The sequence below is a fragment of the Canis lupus genome, chromosome 7, assembly GCF_011100685.1.
Source record: "Canis lupus familiaris isolate Mischka breed German Shepherd chromosome 7, alternate assembly UU_Cfam_GSD_1.0, whole genome shotgun sequence".
In the NCBI taxonomy this organism is placed as follows: domain Eukaryota; kingdom Metazoa; phylum Chordata; class Mammalia; order Carnivora; family Canidae; genus Canis; species Canis lupus.
The window spans coordinates 34,222,587-34,248,067 of NC_049228.1; the positions used below are offsets into that span (position 1 = coordinate 34,222,587).

Below are 25,481 nucleotides of genomic sequence, written 5' to 3' on the forward strand. Positions count from 1 at the left end.
AGAGACACAGGCAGAGGGAGAAGCAGGCTCCATGCACCGAGAGCCCGATGTGGGATTCGATCCCGGGTCTCCAGGATCGCGCCCTGGGCCAAAGGCAGGCGCCAAACCGCTGTGCCACCCAGGGATCCCAACATACCAGTTTATACATTCGCTTTTCTGCTGATAAAAACGGTTATATTGTTCCCAAGTTTTCGTTAGCATCCACAGTGGTACTATAGATATCCTTTTGCATGATGACTTTTGTTAATAGGAAAGGGTTTCTCTTGAGTATTTTACTAGCAGTAAAACTGTGTCGTATGATCATGGGATATGTTTATGTTCAACTTTGGAAATAATGTCAAATCATTTTCCCAAGTGACTGCAGCAATATAACCTCCATCGGCAACACATGAGAGTCCATGTATCCACGTTCTCTATTACTTAATATTTTAAGACTTTTAGTTTGTTGTAAATTGAACAAGAATCACCCTGTAGCCTTGAAATGTATTTCTCTAAATACTTAGGAAGTTGAACATCTCTGTATTTTGAAGATCTTAGGTAATTTCTCTTCAGTAAAATGCTGTTTATGTCTTTTGGAAATTTTGGGGGGGGGTTGTTTTTGTCTTTTTAAATTGATTGGTAGAACTTCTTTATGTATCCTGTATACTAATCCTTTGCTGACTCTGTTTCATAAAAGTCCTTTAATATACTCTAATTTATCAATCTTTTATTTTATGGCTGAAGCTTTTTGTGTCTTTTAAGAAATCATTCCTTGCAATAATGTGGAAAGGTATTTAACTATATTTTTTTTACAAAAAGTTTTGCTTTTGCATCCTTTAGAAATTTAATTTATAATTAATTATGTATACACGATGTGATGTCAGATGAAATTTCATTCTACTCAAAAGAACAAGTTATTTTTTGCCCTAGCCTCATTTATCCAACAGTTCCCTCCTTTTCTCACAAGACATGCCTCCTCTGACATTTGCTAAAGTTAATGATTTACTTACTTCATCTCTACTCCAGGTTCTCCGTCTTGTAATTGTTAAGTGATCAGGAGGCTCTGTTGGCTGAGGTCTTGGATCACCAGATCTACAGTTGTTTCCTTCTGGAGTTTTAGAATGAACTAATGGAGGGATCTTTCGGAAGTTGAGGCTTTCATCAAAAACACGATCAACCAACTAATAAGACAAAAGCAGATCCTTATGAGAATAATTTGGAAAAGTCCCGATATTGGCATTATAATTTTATTAGACAGAAGTTATTCCATTGTCAGGTAGTAACAGAAGCATGATATCTTCAATAAACCAATTACTCTTTCTTTTTATAAGTACTTTAAAGGTACCTGTTTAATAAAATAGATGTTCACCTACATAGATTTTATTTTTAAAATCCAAAATACATAACTATGTTAAATTCAATTCTTCCATGGATAAGATTTCCCCAAAATGGAAAACAGATTTAAGTAGAAAGGGCTGAGCCATCTAGATGGACATGTTCGTTTTACTCACATTGTATTACCAATGTAAAATAATGTTTTTCTTTTAGTTTCCTATCTGTTTTTTTCTTTTTTCTCCCCAAATCCAGGTGCCAAATTTCTTCACAGATACATAAACAGCAAATTCCAATTAAGTGTACGAAAGGAAAAAAAATTAAATGAAGTATTTTGGTCTTAGGTAAATTTTGAACAATGCTACAAAGATTACATATTTTAGTAAAAATGACATACTGCCACCTACAGTGCAAATTATACAAATACAATACAAAGTAACTCAGGTTTACTGAAGAAGGAATAAACTTAGTACATTATTCAGAAATAAAATAAAAAAGAAAAATTAAAGTCTATTCAATGAAATGTTGAGTAATTTTACTGGGTCTGAGTGAATGCATAATCATGTTAGATAAAATTTAGTTAGATAGTTGAGAAAATAATATCTTATCATTTAAAAAATGTACCAGAAGAATTGTGTATGTCTTGCCACCAAGAAGATTCTTTTGTTTTTCAACAATGAGGATGATTTTATATACATTTACAATTGATCAATGTGGTAACAAAACTCTACACAGATTCATGAAAGCTCATTTACCAAATCAGACAACACATGAAGGAGAAAAAACCAAAACAAAACAATGACCATCGAAGAATTAGATTATAAAAGGAATGTGACAAAAAGCAAAGTAAGAAAATATTAACACAGTTTATTAGAATCAAATCTATCAAAAAGGCTAGCCATTTTGGGCTACTATTGAGAACATTATCTTATAAAATTGAGAAGCTATTAGAGGCTGACATATTTTTTTTTCTGCAAAAGGTTAGATAATAAATATTTTAGACTTTGCAGCCATTCAGTGTCCATCTAACTACTAATTTCTGACATTGCAATACAAAACAGCCAGATGATAATTAAATAAAGAATGTGGCTTTGTTCTAATAAAACTTTTAATTAATTCTCTCAAATGCCAATCTTTTGCTTATACCAGATCAAGAGACCAAACATGGCAGAGTACCATTAATTTTATGTTATCTGTTAAAGGCATCTTCTGGAGCAGTGTTATGCAAATATTGGGCCCTGAAGCCAGAGAATAGGAGGCCCTGGTTTTGGAAGAGCAATAATCTATATATGCTACCTTACATTCCAGAATTTGCAAGAATGTTTCAAAACTGAATATATCTGTATTTGTGTGTGTGTGTGTGTGTGTATAAATGTATAAATACATTTCAATTTTCAAAGTGCATCCTTGAGTATATATGCGTGTGTATTCTTCAAAAGAATTTTTTAAAGTAGTGAAAACTGTAGAATTTTCTCTTTATTTGCTAGTAGAGATATCGACCAGCTAAGCAGGTATAAAAATACCCTTTAACTGAAGTATTTTCATAGCCAGACTTTATAGAAACATTACACAATCATCTATCAAGTTTTAGTTTGCTATTCAGATGCCATTTATACTCATATTTTTATACTCATATTTTAAAGTAAAACTATACACCAATAATTGGCAAAGTGCTTGTTTTAAGTACTTTTACAGCTTCATGTTAATAGCAGACCAAATGTTAGCCTTTACTAGTTTTGCTACAAAAACATAAAAAGAAATTTTTTAAACCAAAGTTGGAAAATGCAGTGCTTCATGCAAACAGGGAGGGTGGATGTAACTAAAATAAACTAAGCAAAAAGCTAAAAGCAAAAGAAATAAAGAAAAGAAAGAACCTTATGCATTTCTCCATGAAGATCTCCTACCTCTTCTCTAGTGTCTATGGCAGAGCCAGGGGTGGTGGCAGCAGTGCTTACTGTGGTACTAGGGGCAGTGCCTGATGAAGTCACTGAATCTATCTCTCCTGCTACATCGTTGATTTCCCGAGCAATGAGAGCAAGATCTTGGCTGATCCTGGTAATAATTTCAGAAAAGAAGTTTAATCCCTTTTAAATAACAGTTCTAGAAACAATCATTTGTGATAGAATCAGTTATAGAAGTTGTGTATCTAATTAAAGATTTGCACCAAACTTAGGATTTTTTAGAAATTCTATTAACTATTTTGACTCTAACAGTCTTAAACTTTAATTCCAAAAGTTAATAAAACTAAATTTCACATAAACTGTCACTTTGAAAAATATGTTAACACCCAGAAGTAGTGCTATGTCTTTTAAAACACACTGTTAGTATCAATGACTAGCATTAATAGAGGACAATGGCAAACAGAATCCAAGGAGTCGCTGCACCTGAATAAGAAAGTAATTACAACTTCATTTTCACTAACCTTTGTCAAATGAAGCTTAGCATTTCTTTTGATTATAAGTACAAGTAACAAACAATTAGTAATATTGGGTTGTTAATTTTTTCACCAACAGAAATCACATTATGGTTGCTATAGGTATCTTAAAACAACTAGTCATTACTACTTCAAAATTAAACCCACAGCAGTCATTAAACCCACAGCAATTATGTTCCAGTAAGTATGTTAACAAAGAACTAATTATTGCTCTGTCACTTTAAAAATATTTTGATAATATATTTTTTAAAATTTTTATTTATTTATGATAGTCACACACACAGAGAGAGAGAGAGAGAGAGGCAGACACACAGGCAGAGGGAGAAGCAGGCTTCATGCACCGGGAGCCCGACGTGGGATTTGATCCCGGGTCTCCAGGATCGCGCCCTGGGCCAAAGGCAGGCGCCAAACTGCTGCGCCACCCAGGAATCCCGATAAATTATTCCTTGTTTTTTTTTTTGATAGTCACAGAGAGAGAGAGAGAGAAAGAGAGAGGGGCAGAGACACAGGCAGAGGGAGAAGCAGGCTCTATGCACCCGGAGCCCGACATGGGATTCAATCCCAGGTCTCCAGGATCACACCCTGGGCCAAAGGCAGGCGCCAAACCGCTGCGCCACCCAGGGATCTGATAATATTATAAAGAAATGCAGTCCTACTGAAACACAACTAAGTATTTTATGTTGATGCATTTAGAAACACTATTCTGAGAGGAGCTCCATAAACTTCCCCAAATGGCCAAAGAGGTCAGTAACTCTGACACATGACTTTGACTTCATGCGACACACAGCACTTCATAGTACACGTTGTTATATCATTTGCGAGTCACAAGGTTCTTGTGAGGTAGGACTTCTCTAACTGAATGTGAATAAGGACACATTCTCAGATAAAGTGAGTGGCTTGGTTGTGATAATATAATTTACTAATAGCTAAGGCAAGGCCAGATGCCAAGTGTAGAGCTCATTTCCACAGAGCCATTTATTTGTGTTACCAGCCACGCGGACTGAAGAACTAAATAAGTATTACCAGTGATAAGCAAAAGAAAAAACTGATTTTTTCCAATGCTGCTGTTTTTAAGAGGGAGAAAACTTAATAATCTACCAGTGATAATCTTGCTTTTCTCAAAAAGATCTCAATTCAATGAGACATGAAAATTCTAAGTAATGCATCTACTGAAGTCAATTTGGCTACTTCCACAGGGAAGGTATCTGAATTACAGAACATTCTTAAAACAAGTGAAAGCTTCTGCAACTTTAAAACTGAAAGCAGGTGGGATCCCTGGGTGGCGCAGCGGTTTGGCGCCTGCCTTTGGCCCAGGGCGCGATCCTGGAGACCCCGGATCGAATCCCACATCAGGCTCCCGGTGCATGGAGCCTGCTTCTCCCTCTGCCTATGTCTCTGCCTCTCTCTCTCTCTCTCTCTGTGACTATCATAAATAAATAAAAATTAAAAAAAAAAAAAAAAACTGAAAGCAGGTACAAATTACCATTTTTTTAACTTGGGCAAAATGTAAGCTTGAAAGACTTTTAAGGAATGCAGTAACTGCATAACAATTTAACAGATTTAAAAAGAGAAGCTAAATGGAAGCTTATGGCCTAACAGACACGATCTATGGTCAATTCCTTTATTTACCAATACAAAAAGGTAGGAAGTACACTGGTAAATATGTTTTGGTCTCTTACCACGTTCCAGGCACCATGCTATATACCCTAAGGGCTATAATGATGAGGAAGCAGATAGAGTCCCTGCTCTTATAAGCTTAGAATAAATATAATGAGCACATTATGTATAATTATGTAATGTATATTATAATATGACCAAAACCACTATATGATAATAAGCACCCCTAGAAAGAAGCTTTATACTCAACTCACTTCATTCTCACAGCCACCTTGTAGGAGAGGTACTCATCATCTTGTTTTACAGATAAGGAAAATAAGGCTTAAGAGAAGTTATTTGAACACTTTTTGGTTAAAGTCACAAATACTTAAATGGTGTAACTAGATCTTTTTATTAGGTCATGCTATATCTCACATTATCATTCCATGTGTAATTTTTAAAAACTTGTAACTGTAACTTGTAAAAACTTGTAATTTTATAACTGTTGATATAATTCTTCTGGGGAAGAGTTTATGGTGTTTTCTTAGATACTACATTCAATTCTTGCATTTCTGAAATAAATGAACTAAAATTCAGAGAAACCAAATAACCAAGCTTAAAAGAGACAAAACATAGATAAGCATGAGCTTATCCAAAAATCTATTTTTGCTTTTTAAGTTTTTTTATGCAGACATTTGTAAAATGAAGCTTCTGATCTTTGTAGATAGCAATCTGAGTTAATTAGAAAAAAATGAATTAAATAAACAGACAATAGCAATCTCAACAGGTTATGCAGTAAAAACTATGCTAACATGAAGAACTCTAATGTATACATGACATAAACTGTAGGTCAGTGAGCACCTTAAAAGCCGCCTTTTAATTTGCAAGTTTATCATGTACATGCCAGCTGTTTCTTTGTGTGATGACGATTCCTATCTTAAAGTTGACTCAGTAATACAGACCATTAAATTGGTTTGAATCCACACTGCTTAAAAGTCTCAGCACCTACTAAAAACCAGCATTAGGAATTCTAAAAAGCAAAATTATCAAGAAAACCAAAGTAATAAATATCTTCAAGCAGAAATAACAGATTTATAATTCAATATAGAGTATGGACCTATTTATATAGCTGTTAATTCTAAGCTGACTTATTCCATAATGCTTCTAGGTTACAGTCATTGGAATATTTTATAATAATGTATTTCTTGACATCTCTTGATCTGTGTGTTTTTTTTTTTTTAAGTTGAAGCTCATAATCGTTCATATTCTGTCTCCATTCCTATCAAAACTGCTAGAGGACGAAATTCTAAAATGATACAAATGTTTTATTTGGAGTTTTGCAATCCATCTGGTTTGCTTGCTTTCAGATACATGGCTGAAAAATACACCTTAAAAAATAAAATCCCAAAGGCAAGTTTTATAACCACAGTGCTACTAACAAACTAGAAGGAAAAGGAATAAAGTCATTAGAAGTTAAATGATAGGCAGTTTAGCAGTCCTGCTAACGAGACATGCAGAGACGGTGGTAATAGAATGCATGTAGTAACAAGGTAGAGCCAAGTGAAAAATGTCACCTTGAGCTCCTGTGCACGGTCTCCTCTGTGGTAGCTTTCCTGGGTGGGGGCAGGGAAGGGGTTCGGCCCAGAAGAAGGGGTCTGAGTTTGGGGGGGGGTGCCCCTCAAAGGGAAGCAGACACACCCACTGTTCCCTCAAGGTACTTCTTGAGTTGGTGTAGGAGGACCTCTCCTCCTCAGGAAGGGGAAAGGATGAGACAGGGCGAAGTCTGCTGTTGCCGGCTGCACCCACAAGAATAAAACATGAGTTTTATAATAATAAAACATAAAACATGAGGGAGATTCTCTCCCTGCAGGCATCCTGTGGGTTCATGACAATTAATGGATCCTGAAGCACAGACAGGTCTGTTCCCTAACTGGAACTGGCTCACAATGCCTCAATAATTTGTCTCACAAAAAGCTATTTATACGGTAAAATAAAATGTTTAAGCAGTACAATGAGATTAAAAGGGCATGTCTCGGGATCCCTGGGTGGCGCAGCGGTTTGGCGCCTGCCTTTGGCCCAGGGCGCGATCCTGGAGACCCGGGATCGAGTCCCACATCGGGCTCCCGGTGCATGGAGCCTGCTTCTCCCTCTGCCTGTGTCTCTGCCTCTCTCTCTCTACCATAAATAAATAAAAATAAAAAAAAAATAAAAATAAAAAAAATAAAAAATAAATAAAAAAAATAAAAGGGCATGTCTAAAAGAATTGAAAGCAATTATAAGTAAATAGTCATTAAAGACCCCAAAACATAAACATTACATTAAAGTAATGAGCCAGAAAAAAAACATAATTCATAGAAGTCAACAAAGAAAAACAAGATAAACACTATTAAAATTATGTTAAGGGACAGCCCGGGTGGCTCAGGGGTTTAGCACCGCCTTCAGCCCAGGGCATGATCCTGGAGATCCGGGATTGAGTAGCATGTCGGGGCTCCCTGCATGGAGCCTGCTTCTCCCTCTGCCTGTGTCTCTGCCCCTCTTCCTCTCCATTTCTCATGAATAAATAAATTAAAAAAAATTTATGTTAAGAGTTTATTTTTTTGGATTATTACATATTATGTTCTTTAATTATAATAATATTACCTAATATAAAACTTGAAGATTAGAGCCTTAAACTGAAGGCGGAAATAACTGTAGCACATAAACATGAAAATGTTTTAGGTGACATAGGGTATAAAACACTGCAGTAAAATTTAGTTATCTTACAAACTTAAAAAAACATACTTTAACTACAGTTAGCATCTGTTTGAGTATAGCCTCTCTTCAATGTTTAGCCATGATAAGGTACTAATTAAAAATCACTTCTGCAGGGATCCCTGGGTGGCGCAGTGGTTTGGCGCCTGCCTTTGGCCCAGGGTGCGATCCTGGAGACCCGGGATCGAATCCCACGTCAGGCTCCCAGTGCATGGAGCCTGCTTCTCCCTCTGCCTGTGTCTCTGCCTCTCTCTCTCTCTCTGCGTGACTATCATAAATAAATAAAAAATTAAAAAAAAAATTGTTTAAAAAAAATCACTTCTGCAGCATGAATTTTACATTTTAGGATACAACTTTTAGTTACACTAAGCAAATTTATTTAATAATCTTTTTTCAAAAGAAGATTTTATTTATTTATTTATTCATGAGAAACACAAAGAGAAAGGCAGAGACAGAGGCAGAGGGAGAAGTAGGCTCCCTGCAGGGAACCCGATGTGGGACGGGATCAGGCCCTGAGCCAAAGGCAGACGCTCAACCACTGAGCCACCCAGGCGTCCTACAAATTTATTTAATCCTCAAAATAATTAATAAAGGATTGAATTAAGCTAGAATCTAATGAACTCATAAACTGTGAGTAAAAATCCATCTCCTCTAAGTCTCCCCAGAGAACATGAGCAAAATATCTCCAACAAGTGTGCTTATTACCTCTTTGGAAGATAAAAGGAAAGTAATAAAAAACTCAGCTGCACAACTCTTAATTATATAAAGCTGACATTACCTTTCAAGAATGATATTAACTCATCAGTATCTTCACCAGAAACAAGAAAGGGGGGCTGCAACCAAAATAAATCAGTTGTACAGTATGTTAGTAGCACTGGTGTTAAAAACATGAACCGGGAGAAACTGCATGGAGAGGAACACTTTGGAGGAAACTAAGTTCATAGCTACCTATGGATTTCATTTCTTGGACTAATTTACACAAATCAGATACAAGCTAAACTTTGTTATCAAGTTGAAACACTGACAAAAAATTTCAGCTCTTAAAGGTGATCCATTAAAACCAACCTGGCTATCTCTTCTCGATGGGCTGTCCAGTCTCGGATGTAGTCTTCCTGCTCTTTGATCCGGTGCTTGAACGAAGAACTAGTAGGCATTGCTGCTGACCCAGAGCTCTGCAACCGAGTGGTTTTCAGGGCTGGAGAAGTACGTAGACGAGTATGTTTAGGGGAATTACGGTTTGATCCAAATTCATCTTCTGAGGTGGAAGCATAATCAGTAGGAAAGCGCCTCCATCTTGAATTTACTAAATTAGTTTAATTATTAAAAAAAGAATTATTATGTTACCTTTTAAAGGAGATAAAAATCATGATTTCAAAAACACCATGAGACAAACACAGCACAATTTTCAAAAACTGACATACACATACCTAACAAAAATCATGTCTACTACTTCTTAAAGATAGAAACAATACATTTTGGTGAATTAAAAATAATGAGTAATTAAAGACAATTGAAAGACCATGTTTTCCGTAGTATGGTGAATAAAACACTTAGATGAAAAATTCACTAATGATAAACAACTAAGCAAGCTCTATTCATAAATGTTTAACTCGGATACTTTTTAGTTGCAAATATATATCATTTGAGTGAAGGTATGGATTTTTTTAAATGACAGTAACAGTAACAACAACAAAAATAAAAATACGGGAAAAGATTTCCTCATGCCACATGGACTTTCAACATGGAGATGGTAATCTCTCTTTTCCCAACATACAAATGTGCATAATTCCTGCTGTGGAAATTATGCTTTTATGGCAGAAAAAAACATTACCTCTGTCATTCAACATCCTGTTATGCTATGATTGGAAAAAATCTTTTTACATGGTAAAAACACAACAAAGCATCTTCAGTACAACTCTGCTTTGACACTGAAAGCATATGGCGAAAATAGACAATGGCATAAGACCTACAAGGAGCGAAGCTCTACAAGGCTATTCTCACAACCAATGACATTCAAGGCACAGAAGATACTGTGATATTCACATTAAAGAAAGTGGCAATCACTTTCTTATTTAAGGTTAGTAAAGACATTTAAGAGATGGTATTGCTGACACATCTGAAAAAATCAGAAGACAAATTAATTTCACTACTACTGTTAATGTAAGAACGAAACAAACAATTTGTGAGGCATAAGATAGAGGTCACAAATAGGGCAATAATGACTGATTCACAGTAAACTTCACAAGGGCAGGAGCCACACCAGTTTAATCTACTACTGCATATCTAGCACTTAGCAGAGTGTCTGGCTAGCAAATGTTTTAAAAATATTTTTGAATAAATTCCTAGATACTGACCACCTGCTTTTCACAGATTAGGTAAAACCCAGTGAAAAGCATGAAATATTTTTAGTGGCTAAGTGACAAAAACTCAGCATCTGCTATAAGTTCCAATTGCCATTAATATTAGAAGAGTTTTCTTTCTCTCTCTCTCACTCCCCTTTTTTTTTTTTTTTTTGCTCCCCCTCTTTTAAAACAGAAACTGACCCTAGGCTGCAAAGATTGGTCAAGTCTACAATTCCTTCATCCTGCTTCACTGGAATTTTGTACCTCTCCTGTCTTTTCCTCCCCAAACCACAATTTTGCCTAGCATGGCTCAGGTGGCTGTCAAATAAAACTGATATACAATGCCACCAGAGTTGGTTTAAGAAGCAGAGAAATCTATAAACGGGAATGTGTCTTGAATCAGAGCCTACCAATTCATCCTGATTCACACTCCCATTTGAAGCTCCTAGAGCTTGGAACGAGATTCATGGGTATAAGAAGATATGCAGAAACTTCATGGCCTTCTGGAAAAATGTATGCAAACACATATACAGAACTCTAGGTAATTATTCATAATGTCTTTTGGAGGTAGTGGTCAATAAATTTTCCAGTTTTGCCATTACAAGATAATTCATTAACATAAAAATACTTTTACCACTAAAAATTACTAGTTTTTAGACATCTGAAAAGTCCTACGATTTGAACTAACCCCAAGACTTGAAAACAATTTCAGAAACACTTTAGGAATAAGAGCAAAAAGACTCTAGAAAAAAAATAGAAATATTGCAATGTTTATACTTTTTAATAAAGGCATGCCATTAAACATTAATGTTTAGAATATATCATTCATAGAAAACAAGTTCACAAATAAGAAAAGGACCATTCATAGATTTGATTTCCTGATTTTTGATTTGGAAACTATGGAAACCATACTTACAACAACTGAAAGTTGTTTGGAGTGAAAACAAAATCAATAGCAAAGAGTTTTAATAAATTGCAGGAGATGTGAAAACATAGGTAGGGATGATGAAACTAGGTCATTGACTTAGAGGTAACTGACAAAGAATGCCATCATTGGCTACTATATTTCATGAGTAGCACAATATATGAAAGCAGAACGAGAAACTGAGAACCAAGTGCTAAATGTCAGGTGATGGCATGTAATCCATGCCACATTAGAATGAACTTTGAGTCTCAAGATCAGAAAATAATTACATTTTGGGGGGAAAAAGAGAAAAACTTCTTTTCAAATGACATTCATAGAGTTTCCACTTATTTTTACAGGTCTATCTAGAGGCCAGCAAGATTACTGAAGTTTAAGAATAGCTTTCCAGAGAAAAGCAACCATAAGGTACCATAAGGATATTTTAAAAATGGAAAGGTAACATATTTAGGCCTGTTCTCTTAAAATTGAGGGCAAAATGGGAAATAAAATAAACAGGGGATAGCCAAGAAATGAAAATATGGCTAGTAAATCTTTAAATGATTAAGGGTTATCTTTATTAATGGCACACCTATCATATGGGGAGTACTAGGAAGCAGAGCTCAAGTATGGTGTAGACACCACTTGGCTTGTGTAACAGCCAAGAGGAGAGTGGAGACCAGTGGGATGATCACTACCGGCAGAAGAGAGACCAGGAGAGGGGCTTTAATGCCAGGGCCTGTTATTTCCCAAAGAACTTATCTGAAGAAAAAAATCCCTACCATCGACTAGTTACTGCAGGGTAAACTTCAAATTAGAATGTTTTTAACTTTCCCTATTGACTACTTATTTCATAGAATTTTAGAACATAAGAATCTCTATTTAACATTAGCATAAATTCTTCAATTTAGAGAGAGAAAAACAGGCCCAGAAAGGTCTTGCCTTACTTAAATCAAAGTTTAAGCCAAGTTTACCGACTCCCAGAGTTCATAGCTCATTTGTTGCTATTCTAAATACTTCACAGTTACATGTTAGAAAATCTTTATTTAAAAAAATTTTTTTATGATTCCAGTTAGGCTAATTCTTTGAAAAGATATCCTCAATTTCTCATAGAATGATAGTTTTTGTGATCTCTATCTGTGAAGAATTTTACTTCTTCCTCTTGAATTTTATTGTCTAAGTAAAATCCTGTATAGAGTTAAAATGCAGCATTAGGCTTATTTGATATATTATTGGTACCAGGAAGGCATTTCAGATAAATCATTAAATTGAATATTATAACAAAAGTATTTGCAATGCCAGGCCCTAGGGAGGCTTCCTCGATTGGTGAGATACTAGATAGCACATAAAATAAAATCAAAGTTCTAAGATCAGCTTAATTAATTTTGTAGCTAACCTGAAAATTATTTTAGTTACATTAATTATAATGCTTAGTTACAAAATTATGCAACACTTCCTCTTATGGAAGTAATAAACTACTATATTCACTATGAAAACATACTATTGAGAATTTAAAAAGGAAGAAAGAGTTATCAGGATTATTTATTTGTGAATGCTCTGATTTCTTTCATTGCTAACTAAAACTTTGTTGGCCTTAAAACACATCCACATCTATAGATGTAACAAATACATTTCAGGAAACAAACACTGCATTTTCACACTTTATATCAGAATATTTTTGTGGGAAATGAACCACAAACATACTTTACAGGTATATTTATAAGCATGTAGCAATTAAGATCATTTGGGGAAAAAGATCCCTGACAATGTTCTGTATTGGTCTTTCACCTGGAGGAAGAAATAACTGAAGCCATGCGTGCCCAACATCTAATTCCTACCATCTATAAAATTTGAGGTTTGGAATAAAAATAAGAAAGCAAAAAATCTAAGGATGTGTACCTAATGAAAACCAACTGCTTTACTTTGAAAACCTTGCACACTTAGTTTTAAATATATCTTATCAAAATAAATCTGGATATTTTAACATAACTTGATATTAAAGGATTACTGAAGGAATGGGGTGGGTAGTGGAGACTAGACTTTCCTAAAAGCAAATTACATCAGAATTAAAGAAGCATCAAAGAACTTTTAATGTTTCTAAGCCAGAGATTTCCATTCTTCTATTTTTATCATATACATTTCTTTGGAAAACTTTTTTTAGACATGGCCTAAATTATGAAATCTGAAACATTACAGAATTATTTTCACATATGCCAATCTGGACATATCAAGGCTCTAGGTTCAGAGACCTCTAAGTCCTTTAAGTTTACAGTTTGTACAACACTGACCAGTATGATTTTACATTCTCTTAAATCATATTTCAAAATCTAAGAATTTTTATTTTCTTTTCCAGTCAAGATATAATTGTCTTAAGTAGAAATGCCATAACATAAAGACAACCCATTTAGCAACTAGATCAAGTATCTGCTTTTCTTGTTTTTTTATTGCCTACCCATATAACTATGTTAGTGTGTGACCACTAACTATGAGATGCTAGCCATTGTCCTTGTAGATAGTATAGAATACTATAAACAGGCATCTTGAGAGAATCCAAACATACAATCCTGGATCACAATGTGGCTTCATGAATTTAGTAACACATCAGAATTACATAGGTTATAGTGGACAACATACCAAATATATTGTATGTTGGCCTTGTATATACTTCTGGAAATAATCCAATAAATTCCAGGCATTGCCCAGAAGCTTGTAAGCAGAGTATTTCTGAGAGCCAGACAGGATGTGGTAGAAACAGCAAGAGGCTGGGAATGAAAAGGCCTTGGGGCTTCTCATCCTGTCCCTGCCTCTGCTATGTGACCAGGACAGGTTGTTGCATCTCTTGGCCTAAGTTACGTAAACTGAATAATCCTTCCAGTTTTTAATTCTATGGTTCTAATTATTTAATATACTACTATTAAGTATGAAGAAGGGCCAAAAGGTACTAGGGAATATCGTTAAGCAATTGAAGGTACTTTTTGGATATAGAAACTGCATGTTTATCAAGTTCTGTATTCAAAGGAGAAAACAAAATTTATCTTTGAAGACATAGCATCTTATAACAGTTTCTTAGATTTGCTTAAGTAGTCCTCTTTGGCTTGCACCTCACAGAAGCCCTTCATGTTAAACAGATCACTCATGTGTCACAGACCAGAGAACCAGTACAGAAGGAACTGTTCCATGCTACTTGGTGACATACGGCTTGCATTACAGCTTACAGTGAGACAGGAGAAAACTGGAACATTTCTATGTACTGAAATAGAGATGAGGTGATCAAACAAGCCATGTGACAGAAGAAATTCTATCACAGTACACACCATAGAATGCAGCACAAAGGAAATGTGAATTGAAGAGGTAGAGCCATAAGGAACAGAACACCAATACTGGGTAAACACAAACCGACAGACAGCAGTCAGTTTTAAAATGCTTGCAATAACTGCATGAACCAGCAACAAGAGCTCCCAGTGCAGAAGCAGGGACGATGGGGCATGAAGGAAAATCAGCTATTCTTCTGGAGTCCTGATTACATAATCCCTATTTCCCACCTACTTGCACTCCTACCACAGATCTGACCAGGAGAGAGGGAGCTGTGAGTGCAGGGGAGGGAACAGCAGTGAAGACAAGAGAGGAGGAATTAAAAGTGAAAACAGAACATGAGGAGCACTGTTAGTTTTGAGTCTTGTGGACTCCACCGTGGTAGACATGAAAGTCAGAACACGGGATTGTATACCAACCTTCCCTCACTCTTCCCTCAAGACTTAGGCTCACTTGGATGCTTGCTAATAAGAGCTCTCTAAGTCTTTGACCAGCTGGCTTCCCCTCACTGGCCCTTGTAGCCCCACCCAGGGGTGAGGCTGATTATGAAGTAAGAGTCCATGCGTACAGGGTACACACAAGCATCTGTGTTAGTACTATGGTCACACACTCGTACTCTCCTGGGCTACAGCTGTGAATATGAAGTACACCAACAGACAAGTATCCCAGAGGCCATTCAATTTGCATGGGGAGGAAACAGCTTTTGGAATGATTAGTATTCATTGACAGCTAATTACTATAGTTAAGTGACAGAACGGTGTTTTATGAGATAGTGCTCGTAATCAGGTTTCTGTAGCCCAGTTTGACCCATATATACTTAGGGATTATCTCATGAATCCATCTTCTTCCACTGAAATAAATTAAGGATTAGTTTTCACCTGTCCCAACTATAAACAGATTTAACTTCAAAAAATATAAAACATTTCTACATAAATGGGAAAGCAAGGATAAAACAGCAATTATTTCACTTAGCTCTGCTAAGCATACTACTTTTCTTCAGATAAAGGGCTTCTGCAAAGGGCTTTGAATTACGTGAGGATATTTAAGAATCCCTATTCCTGTTAATTCCTATTATTTAAACCAGATACTATTCCTCCTCTAATTCGACACATGAATCCAGATATCTCGTCAACCAGACAATTAAAATTCCTAAACAGATACTAATTTTGAAGTCACTATTTTGTCCCAGGGTATTAATTGGAAGTGTATGTAACTTCTGAATCTTCCATTTACTAATGAGCTAAAATAATTTTATAGAAAATATTCTCTTATAGCATAACCTTTCTGTTGAATATTTTTAGAATTAACACTAGACATCTAATTTTTTTTTAAAAGGGAGTCCCAAAACATGAAATAAATATGCTAATATTATAAAAAGTCTGGATCCAAATTACCTGAAGGAGAGCCATGTGCTGAGGTCATACTTTTGACTTTGGAGTCTGATAGTCGAGAGATACTGTTAGCTCTAATTCTAGGAGAAAATTTATCTGAAGGTACTAATCTGGCTCCACTTCTAATGATGGCTTCTGCAGTCCTCGAAGAGGCACTACTTCTAGAGATCGTTGCCTCAGAGTCACTGCGAGCTGATAATGAGCCAAGCCTTGTTCGACGAGGCTGAGCCAATAAATCAATCCTAGAGATGTTACGCCTTCCTGTGGGGGGCTTTGACGTGGAACTGGTTGTGGACACTTCAGAAGCAACGGATGCTTTGTCAGCATCAGCCAGTTCACTGTCGGACACTTCGCCAAGTCGTGCTCTGCGCAAGAGGGAAGTCCTGGTAGGTCGCGGCCTTGGAAGAGTGGTTGATTTACTGGATGATCCAGGTGCTACAGGAGAAGTCTTAGATTTAGTTACTTTACTTCCTTCCAGTTTGGAATGTGCATGCTCATCAGTTGAGGTAAGTGGAGTCCTGGCATGAGATTTACAAGAGTAAGTTTCCTGATCAGATGACATAATATCAGAGATAGCAGAATGAGGTACACTAGAGGTTTGGTCATCATCTGTCAAATCTACTGAAGGTTGTCTCATTCTTCCACTGGACTGTACAAATTTACGGCCATCCGCTCTTGAGCCTACATCTGACGAACGACTTTTTGTTTTCTTCTCAATTTTCTCCCTAGCACCTGAAGATGATGATTTTGTAACATCTTTGGAAGGAGAACCTGTGGAACATCTATCTTTATAGAGACTTGTGAAACTCTTTCGCTTTTGGGTTGACTTTCTTTCAGTCTCTCCTGTGACCAGACTGATTGTACTAGCTGTGTCCACATCAGATTCTGGTGAGATAGAGTTGTCTCTATTATAACTGGGAGTATCTGGGCCTTCATCAGTTTTATTATCTTCACGCAGTTTGGCTTCCAGAAAAGCCATCACTGCTTCTGTGTCTTTCAGAATAAGAGTTGTGTCCATACTGGAATCAGTATCCATAGAGTCACTTCTTTCTCGTATCCTGCTGGCAGCTGTCAATGCCAGAGAAGGGGGTGTGGATGAAGTCTGCTTATTTATATGGGGAATAAGTTCTATGGGTATGTTGGGACTAGGTTTCTCTATGGTGAAGCTTCCTTGTCGCACTAAGGACTTTGAGGATTCCTTCTTGTCTCCACCTTTTGAACTCTGACCTTTGAGAACATCCTCAGCTTTTCTTCGCTTGCTCTCATTTTGTGTCACCCTTTCTCCTTTGCTGGTAGAGTGTCCTGGAACTTTTTCTTGAGGTTGTGACTCTTGTTTAAAAGATTCCTCCCGGCACCTATCTATCTGACCTGAAACATTTTTGGAAGCAGACAACTTGCTAGGTGTCCACTGTGCCTGCTCCTTTTGTTCCTGTTGAATTTTGGCCAATGTCTGCTTTACCACAGAAGCTTCCTTATCAGTATCACTTTTGTCCTTTCCAGAAGAGCTGCCCAAGTGAAGAAGGGTTTTATTATCTCCGCCAGGCCTAACAGCTTCGCCGTTCACTGCCCTGCTCATCTTACTCAGGGGTCGGTCAGCATCTTGTTTATCCTTCTGATATGCCTGTGTAGGAGCTTCTTTCTCCTGAAGTTCTGTGTCTTGTTTTTCTCCAATCTCTGACCTCTGTGTTATAACCTTGGCTCTGGAGCTCTCAAGAGACTTTTCTTCATTTGGAAGCTGGGGAAGGGTGCGTCTCCTTCTCTCTCCCTGACTAGCCAGGGAAGTTGCCGAGCCAGTACTTCGTAATGAAATGCCAGACTCGCTGATATCTGTATCTATACAATAAAACCACAAAAAAGAAATGTATTAGAGCAAAAAAGTACAAATAAAAATAATATCATATCACATTAGATTTTGCAGTGGAAGCTAAGAAATGGCTTAGTGTACAAGGAAACTCTGAATAAACATGCCAGCATCGTGATAGAGCCATTTCAAGAGCAAGTACAATGCCACGATACAAACAGGCAGATTACTAACAGGGGTAGTCAAAAAGGCAGTTTTATGACATGAAAATTAGGGTCATTTGTTGCTCTTTCTCTTTCAATATACTTTATGGCAGGGAAGGTCACTGTGTTTATTCTTGTTTTTATAAGGTCCATGAAATGTTGCTCAAGAAAATGTTTTGTAGAATTGCACAGAGAATGCCTAATAAACAGTTTCAATCACATAGTACAGAAGAAGAATATATCTAGGGGCACCTAGGTCACTCAGTGGGTTAAGCATCTGACTCTTGATCGCAGAGTCATGAGTTCAAGTTCCACGTGGTTTTTTAATGAGCATTGTAATCTATCTGAAAGAATGACAAGTTTGGATTTCCTAAGTAAAACAGAAAATGCAAGACTTTAGAAGGTTTTCTAAAAAAAAAAAAAAAATTAACTCTGTTAAAAGGATTGTTTTTAAAGATTTTATTTATTACATAGCTCGGAACAGGGGTAGGAGCAGAGGAACAAGCAGACTCCCTCCTGAGCGCAGAGCCTACTGTGGAGCATCTGATCCTAAGACCCTGAGACCATGACCTGAGCTGAATTAAGAGTCAGAAGCTTCGTCAACTGAGCCTCCCAGGTACCCCAAGATTTTGAAAAATTTTAAGTGTGAAACAAAGTAACAGAACTTGTTGTACTTTTATAAACTGAGGGATTTTAAAATTATGGTGTTCTGGTATATTAACACCTCATATAGAAACACATGATCACTTTTTCTTTTCACAGTTACATAGAAAACAGTGAGAATATATACACTTTGATATTTCTATGTGAGAGAATTTGAGAATACCTGAGGATTTTGCTGACTACTATACTTGGAATATATTTCTGAGAAAAGGGACATCTGTTTAGGGAAATAAAAACTAACATATAAAGTATTCTCATCTTTGAGGGTAAGTGGAGGCAAGATACCAAGACCTAACTTCTGTGGGTCTTTTCTCCCTTTATAATTCTGAAAGTTGAACATTTAAATTTCACAGCAATATAATAGTTATGATGCAGGAAAACAGCTACTAAACTTCCTGATTGAACTTTAGCAATTAGTCAGGACATTACTGTATTATGTGTCATCTCGATAGTGCTACTGTAAGTACCTAAATTGTACTACCTATTTTATCTTTTTGTATTTTTCTAGCATTTCTCAAATTGTCCTGCTTCTAAGGCACATGCGATGAATGTTTAACAAGAATATTTTAGTACTGAAGTGCATTTATCAGCTTATCTAAATAAATTAATTTAGAAGATGATGAAACATTTTGAAACAAGATAATGAGGGGTCAGCTTGTTTGTTATATTTAATTTTTTTTTGTTTTTTTTTGTTTTGTTTGTTTGTTATATTTTATAACAAGGGTAGAATTTTGCTTTCTTCAGCTAAACTGACTAATTTCACAATGCATTCTTTGGTAAACATACCTCTGACCCTCTGACCCCCTCTGTTTGGGTTCCTTGTTCCCCAAACAGTGACCAGTTTGTGTCAATCAATCTGCACAAATCACTCAGTCTTCTCAAGAAGCTTTTGGTAATACTATTGATTACTTCTAGTTTCTTTTTTTTTTTAATTTTTATTTATTTATGATAGTCACACAGAGAGAGAGAGAGAGAGAGAGAGAGAGGCAGAGACATAGGCAGAGGGAGAAGCAGGCTCCATGCACCGGGAGCCCGATGTGGGATTCGATCCCGGGTCTCCAGGATCGTGCCCTGGGCCAAAAGCAGGCGCCAAACCGCTGCGCCACCCAGGGATCCCATACTTCTAGTTTCTATTGTAAATCAGTGATATAGCTTTTCTAGTACATTGCTATGCATCCTGCTCAAATGCTTGCTAAATAAAGTTTACAAAATTCCTAAACCAGATTTTTGGGGTGCCATAAGCCAGAGACAAAATAAAATTCCATTTTTAACAATAACAAAATTAAGAATATAGATAAAAAGCCACATGCAAATTCTTCTTGAGGGTTTTATTTCTAATTAAGAATCTAATTAATTCAACCTAATAAAATCATTAGAGGCATAAAATTTCATTTTTTAAAGAAAACTTTTATTTCAATTCACAGAATTATTAGAAGGCAGTAAAAGTCATATTACATAGCCTTGCAAAAGATATTAAGTAAATTAAGTATTCTTTTTTATCGAATTTTATTGAATTGTATTAAATATTGAATTTTATTGAATTGTACATTTACTTAAATGCACAAAGTAGCATTAAAATACTTGTTGTATTAATGATATTAATGAATATTGTAATTTGGAACTGTTGTTTTACTTTAAAATTATCTTACTTTAAAATTTCCAGGGCAGCCCCAGTGGCGCAGCAGTTTAGCGCCGCCTGTAGCTCGGGGTGTGATCCTGGAGACCCGGGATCGAGTCCCACGTCAGGCTCCCTGCATGGAGCCTGCTTCTCCCTTTGCCTGTGTCTCTGCCTCTGTGTGTGTGTCTATGAATAAATAAAATCTTAAAAAAATAATAAAATTTCCATTTTTATATTTTTACCATATATATACATTTGTATACATGTACGTGTTTTTCACCTACATATTAGCTCTTCAGTTATTTATATTTTAATGGTATCTGCATTATTAGTGCAAATAAAATCATATATTTAGTATAAACATGAGAATACGTGATTATGTTTATTTAGGTTTAGTTTACTTCTCACTATACAGATTTAGTTTGTTTTTAAAAAAACTGATGTAGGAGTCACAAAAAAGAAAAGGGGGGGGGGGGGAAATACCATTCTCTAAAGGAACAGGTACAGACAATTCCATTATTCTTTCTTCTTGATCATGCCTTGTATGATTTGCAGCCAAACTAGCCCACTGTGAAACCCAGCGTTTGTTTCCAGATGAAGATGTGCCTTCCTAAAGGAGAAAGATAAAGTAAAGACATCAGTCTATTTAGTCAGAGTTCTATAAAGTCACATTATCTTATCATACAAAGCCATGTTTAAACCTCACATTGCCATATTATCAATTATTAAATTTCTTTATATATAGAATGAAGATTCTCTAGGTACTCCTTTTAACTGTATCTTATTATTACTTTAAGTGTAGTTTAATTTTCTCTACTTATGAAATACTAATGATGGCACTAAAATAAACACTTAGAGCTTAAAATTTACTGTGGCTGAACAAACGTGGGTGAATTATCACAGCCTTATGGCTAAGACAGTGGAGTTGATTCTACTTCATTCTATGGAACAGGAGTCTAGTGGTTCTCTGGCCCTCTAGATGCTTCTAGGAATCAGACTGGTTCCAGAGTCTCAAGGAGTATTAAACCTTCCAGATCATGTCTTTAGGGATTTCAAAAACAAACCCAAAGCTTCAGACCTCTTTTTAGAACATTTTACTGTTTCCAGAAGCAGCTAGAAATCACTTAACCCTTAAGAATTTTTCGATAACTGGGGATCCCTGGGTGGCTCAGTGGTTTAGTGCCTGCCTTTGGCCCAGAGCACGATCCTGGAGTCCCGGGATCGAGTCCCACGTTGGGCTCCCGGCATGGGGCCTGCTTCTCCCTCCTCCTGTGTCTCTGCCTCTCTCTCTATGTCTATCATAAATAAATAAATCTTAAAAAAAAAAAAAGAATTTTTCGATAACTAGTCTGAATCTAGACTTGTGCACATATAGATCTGGCCTTAAGGCAAGTGCTCTTTGAACCTTTATAGTCAAGTGTGAAACCATTTAATTCATGATATGGTTCCACAGATTTATGGACATATACTGATAATTTTTAACATCAGGACAATCTAGGCATTTAATATGGAAGATCTAGGGAATACAGAAAAAAATATGTTCCTTCACAAAAAATCTAAGTCAAAGCTTAATTTTGAGACTGTAATGACAACTACGGAATGGAAGGCTATTAACCAAAATTGTATTATGAATTATTCAAAACAATATCTTAAGTATCATATTTACTGTATTAAGGATGATATGCTAAAAACTGATGAGGTACATATTCCATACAGACTATATATATGGTTTTAAGAATAGATTAAAAGTAAGTATACATAGTGACATACATACAATGAAGATTAAGGATTCCAAAGCCTGCTGAATCCTTTAATTCCCTTTCAAGATTCTGTGCTAACTGCCCAAAGTTCTCAGCATGAAGGAAGTCCCAGAGCCACTCACACCTTCACTGGTAGTAGAACTATTCTGTAAAGAGGTTCTCATGGCCTGTTTAGGTGATTCCTTCAAAGGCAGGTGCATATTGGGGCTATATATAGAGTCCACTTGGCAGGGGTAGAGGGGACAAAGAAGGGAAGAGGGAGTCTTTTAAAGTTCATGTTTGTCAGAATCATTACTGGACCAATTAGAATACTGTAACAATAATTTTAAAAAATGTTTAAAAAGGTGGATTTACCTGTCTACTGAAATATTTTACATTTCATACAAATATAACATTTTATTTGAAATTGTTTTATTTATATTTTAAGATTTTATTTACCATTTGTATATCTATTTACCATTTGTGTATTTTAAATTAGCTCATTTCTTGAGAGGGAGCATGGCAAGTAAGAGAAGGAGTCAAGAAAACATGGCTGCTTACTACAGTTCAAATTCTGGCTCCCTAAGGTACTCGGTTTTATGACCTTCATCAACTTAATTTCTACATATTTCAGTTTCCTTATTCGTAGACGGGCACAAGAAATGTGAGATGACATTCTAATATTATTTCCAATAAGGGAATAACCACTTGTTAAGGGCATAAATCTTGGGCAATTACTATGCTGAGTGCTTCATATACATCACTGAACTCCCTGTAAATAGGCTTTGTCAACAATTCGCTTTGTAAAGAGGAGAACACTGCAGCTAAAGGGGAAGTGCCCAACACAGATGCAGCCGCTCTGGGATTCGCATTCAGGTCTTCCAGGCTCTACGGTACCAGACCACCTAACTTTTGAGCCAAGCCATCCTTGATTAACTTTAGGTTATCCAAATCACATCCAGGGCTGCTCTGTACCTGCACTTACTTAGGTTTGTAAATTTTATCTGTCTGGCTCTACCTGGCAAATGCTTCCTGGCATGACAGACAGGCCTGTTCATGCTAAATAGTATAAGCAGTGTATATTTTTTTGTTTCATCTCATAATGCCGATCCGAGAGTGAGCATATAGCTCATCAACTGCTTTCTGAAATTAACATTTTCCCCTCACTGAACATAATTTAAAAGAACATAACAAAACCTGAAATAATTACTACAAAATTGCTTTAGGTTTTTATTAGAAACAAATTTGTAAGAATTTAGTTTTTAGAAGAACTCTCAAGGGGATATATCAATATAATAAATGATACAAATTTACATTTTATGTGTAAAAGTTACATATGAGGAAGGGATGTATACCTCTGAGTTGTGAAATCCAGGTGTACTCAGTGGCTTTCTTTCTTCCATTACTATTGCAGCAGAACTGAGAGCCCAATCTTTTATCAGATCTTTATGCTTTTCATTGATAATAGGCCTATTATAATCCTGATTGTCATCTACTCCAAATACCTAGGAGGAGAAATTATTTTATAAATGAAAAGTCTGAGCACCAGATTAATATATTATCAGTAACTTCAGAGGCAAATAAAAATATTCTAAATTAATTTTGATGGGTAATTCAATAGCGAGGGAAATGTGTTTCAGGACAGAATAACATCCAAATGCAGTGACCACTGGAAAGAAAAATTGGGCCCTGGCAGCTTACTATATTGTAAATAAAACTATCTTATTTAATATTTAGCCAAGTACTATTTGATAATAAATAAGAAATATCCAGAATATTACTCTTTGATTTGTGAAAAAATGTTAAATATTATAATAATGCAGAGTTAGGGAAGAATACCACTTCAGCTTGTTTTCAGCTTCTCCCTTTGCTCTATTATTTTTGAGAAGCATGTTGCAGAACTATAAACATACGGCTAATTTTACTGGCTCCTTCTCTAATAAATGTGTAACATTTACATACATGAATTAAAATTATACTTGAAATCTTCTAAGGTCCCAAAAAACAGATTTTATTGTATGATCTCTGTATAGAGTACAGCATGATCTTCACAATTTGCCTAAAAATTCATTGAAAGGCCTCTGAAATGCAGATCCTGGGTCTCCCCCCACAGATGAGCATTGACAACAAGCAGGCTGACTATGGTCAACACCTGTGGGGTATTTAAATACAAGGACCAAAAACCATGTGCTCAATCAAGGGCAGGATCTGAGTCTTGCTCATTTCCTGGCATCTAACAGCCTGGAGGAAGGTTAGAACTACATAACTTTAACATTCCACTTCACTATTTAAGTTTCTTTGTTCCCAGTGCTTATTATTTATAGATTTTATTGGTGGCTCCAATGATTACATTCAAGAAAAATATTACATGTTTGAATGAGTGCTTTGTAGAAAGGATTTTTAGAATATAATGAAAGGGGGCAGCCCGGGTGGTTCAGTGGTTTGGCACGGCCTTCAGTCCAAGGCATGATCCTGGAGACCCAGGATGGAGTCCCACATCGGGCTCCCTGCATGGAGCCTCTTCTCCCTCTGCCTGTCTCTCTCTCTCTCTCTCTCTCTGTGTGTGTCTCTCATGAGTAAATAAATAAAATCTTAAAAAAAAAGTTTCTAAAAAAATATAAATAAATAAGTATATATACATATAATGGAAGGGCCTTCTTTGCTATAAAAAGGGACAAATAACTTAGGTTAAACTATTTTCTAGAAAGACTTTTTAACAATCATACAATACACCTGATACAATTCTGAAGCCCACATTTGGTAAAGAAGACATCAGATTTTCAAATTCACTAAAACTTGGAAATTTTACCACTAGATGGCCTTATTACTTAATATTAATTCAAATATAACCATAGCTTTCAAGAACTGTGATTTAATATCTATTGAACCATTCAATATTTGAATTATCTTTGCTTTCAAAGTAAATTGTAGATTGCTAATTTTAAATCAAATATGGATTTTAATAATACCGATTATGCACAGAAGGGGAAAAATAAACCTGTTTCATTTTGTTAACCATCAGAATTGGTAAGTTTAACAATAACAGTAAAAAATGCTGTGTATATATACCATTCCATGCATTCTGCCTCTAGTCCCACTTGTAAAGAAGGCAAATTAGAGCTACTGGAGCTACTTGTGACTGTCTTAAAATAAAAACTTAAAATTATTTGTAACTCAAGGTACTGACCTCCAAATTTACTAGAATTTATTTCCTTATTTTTATAATTATTGGGGAAAAATCAACTCCGGTTTTTAAGTAAAAGATAAAACCACTCACACATAAATACTTGCACATGGTATCTGGCAAGTTAATTTACAAACAATCTCAGGTGATTTTCAAATTTGGTGACATTTACTTCTATGTCATATTCAAAACGGACTTCCAAAACTTCTTTGCCTCAAACATTTAAGCACTGCCA

General features: G+C 35.9%; 1 protein-coding gene and 1 long non-coding RNA gene across 15 annotated transcripts in view; one reads left to right on the plus strand and one right to left on the minus strand.

Annotated features, from left to right (window-relative positions):
- CEP170 (centrosomal protein 170) overlaps positions 1-25,481 on the minus strand; it is a 131,587-nt gene that overhangs the window by 12,634 nt on the left and 93,472 nt on the right. For 8 of the 13 annotated variants that reach the window (XM_038542711.1, XM_038542703.1, XM_038542705.1 and 5 more), the window contains 6 exons: positions 23,418-23,567; positions 20,807-20,933; positions 16,042-17,871; positions 9,158-9,395; positions 3,186-3,363; positions 990-1,160 (listed from right to left, as the gene is read on the minus strand). In XM_038542711.1, the coding sequence (XP_038398639.1) occupies positions 990-1,160; positions 3,186-3,363; positions 9,158-9,395; positions 16,042-17,871; positions 20,807-20,933; positions 23,418-23,567 (2,694 nt within the window). The remainder of the gene's footprint in view (positions 1-989; positions 1,161-3,185; positions 3,364-9,157; positions 9,396-16,041; positions 17,872-20,806; positions 20,934-23,417; positions 23,568-25,481) is intronic. The other 5 variants (XM_038542714.1, XM_038542709.1, XM_038542713.1 and 2 more) reach the window with 3 other exon arrangements.
- LOC111096691 lies at positions 15,242-20,427 on the plus strand. Of its 2 annotated transcripts, XR_005362213.1 has the most exons (4): positions 15,247-15,388; positions 15,983-16,544; positions 18,517-18,658; positions 20,369-20,427. It is a non-coding gene; the product is annotated as an uncharacterized LOC111096691 (long non-coding RNA). The 2 variants fall into 2 exon arrangements; XR_005362212.1 differs by having other exon boundaries at positions 15,242-16,544.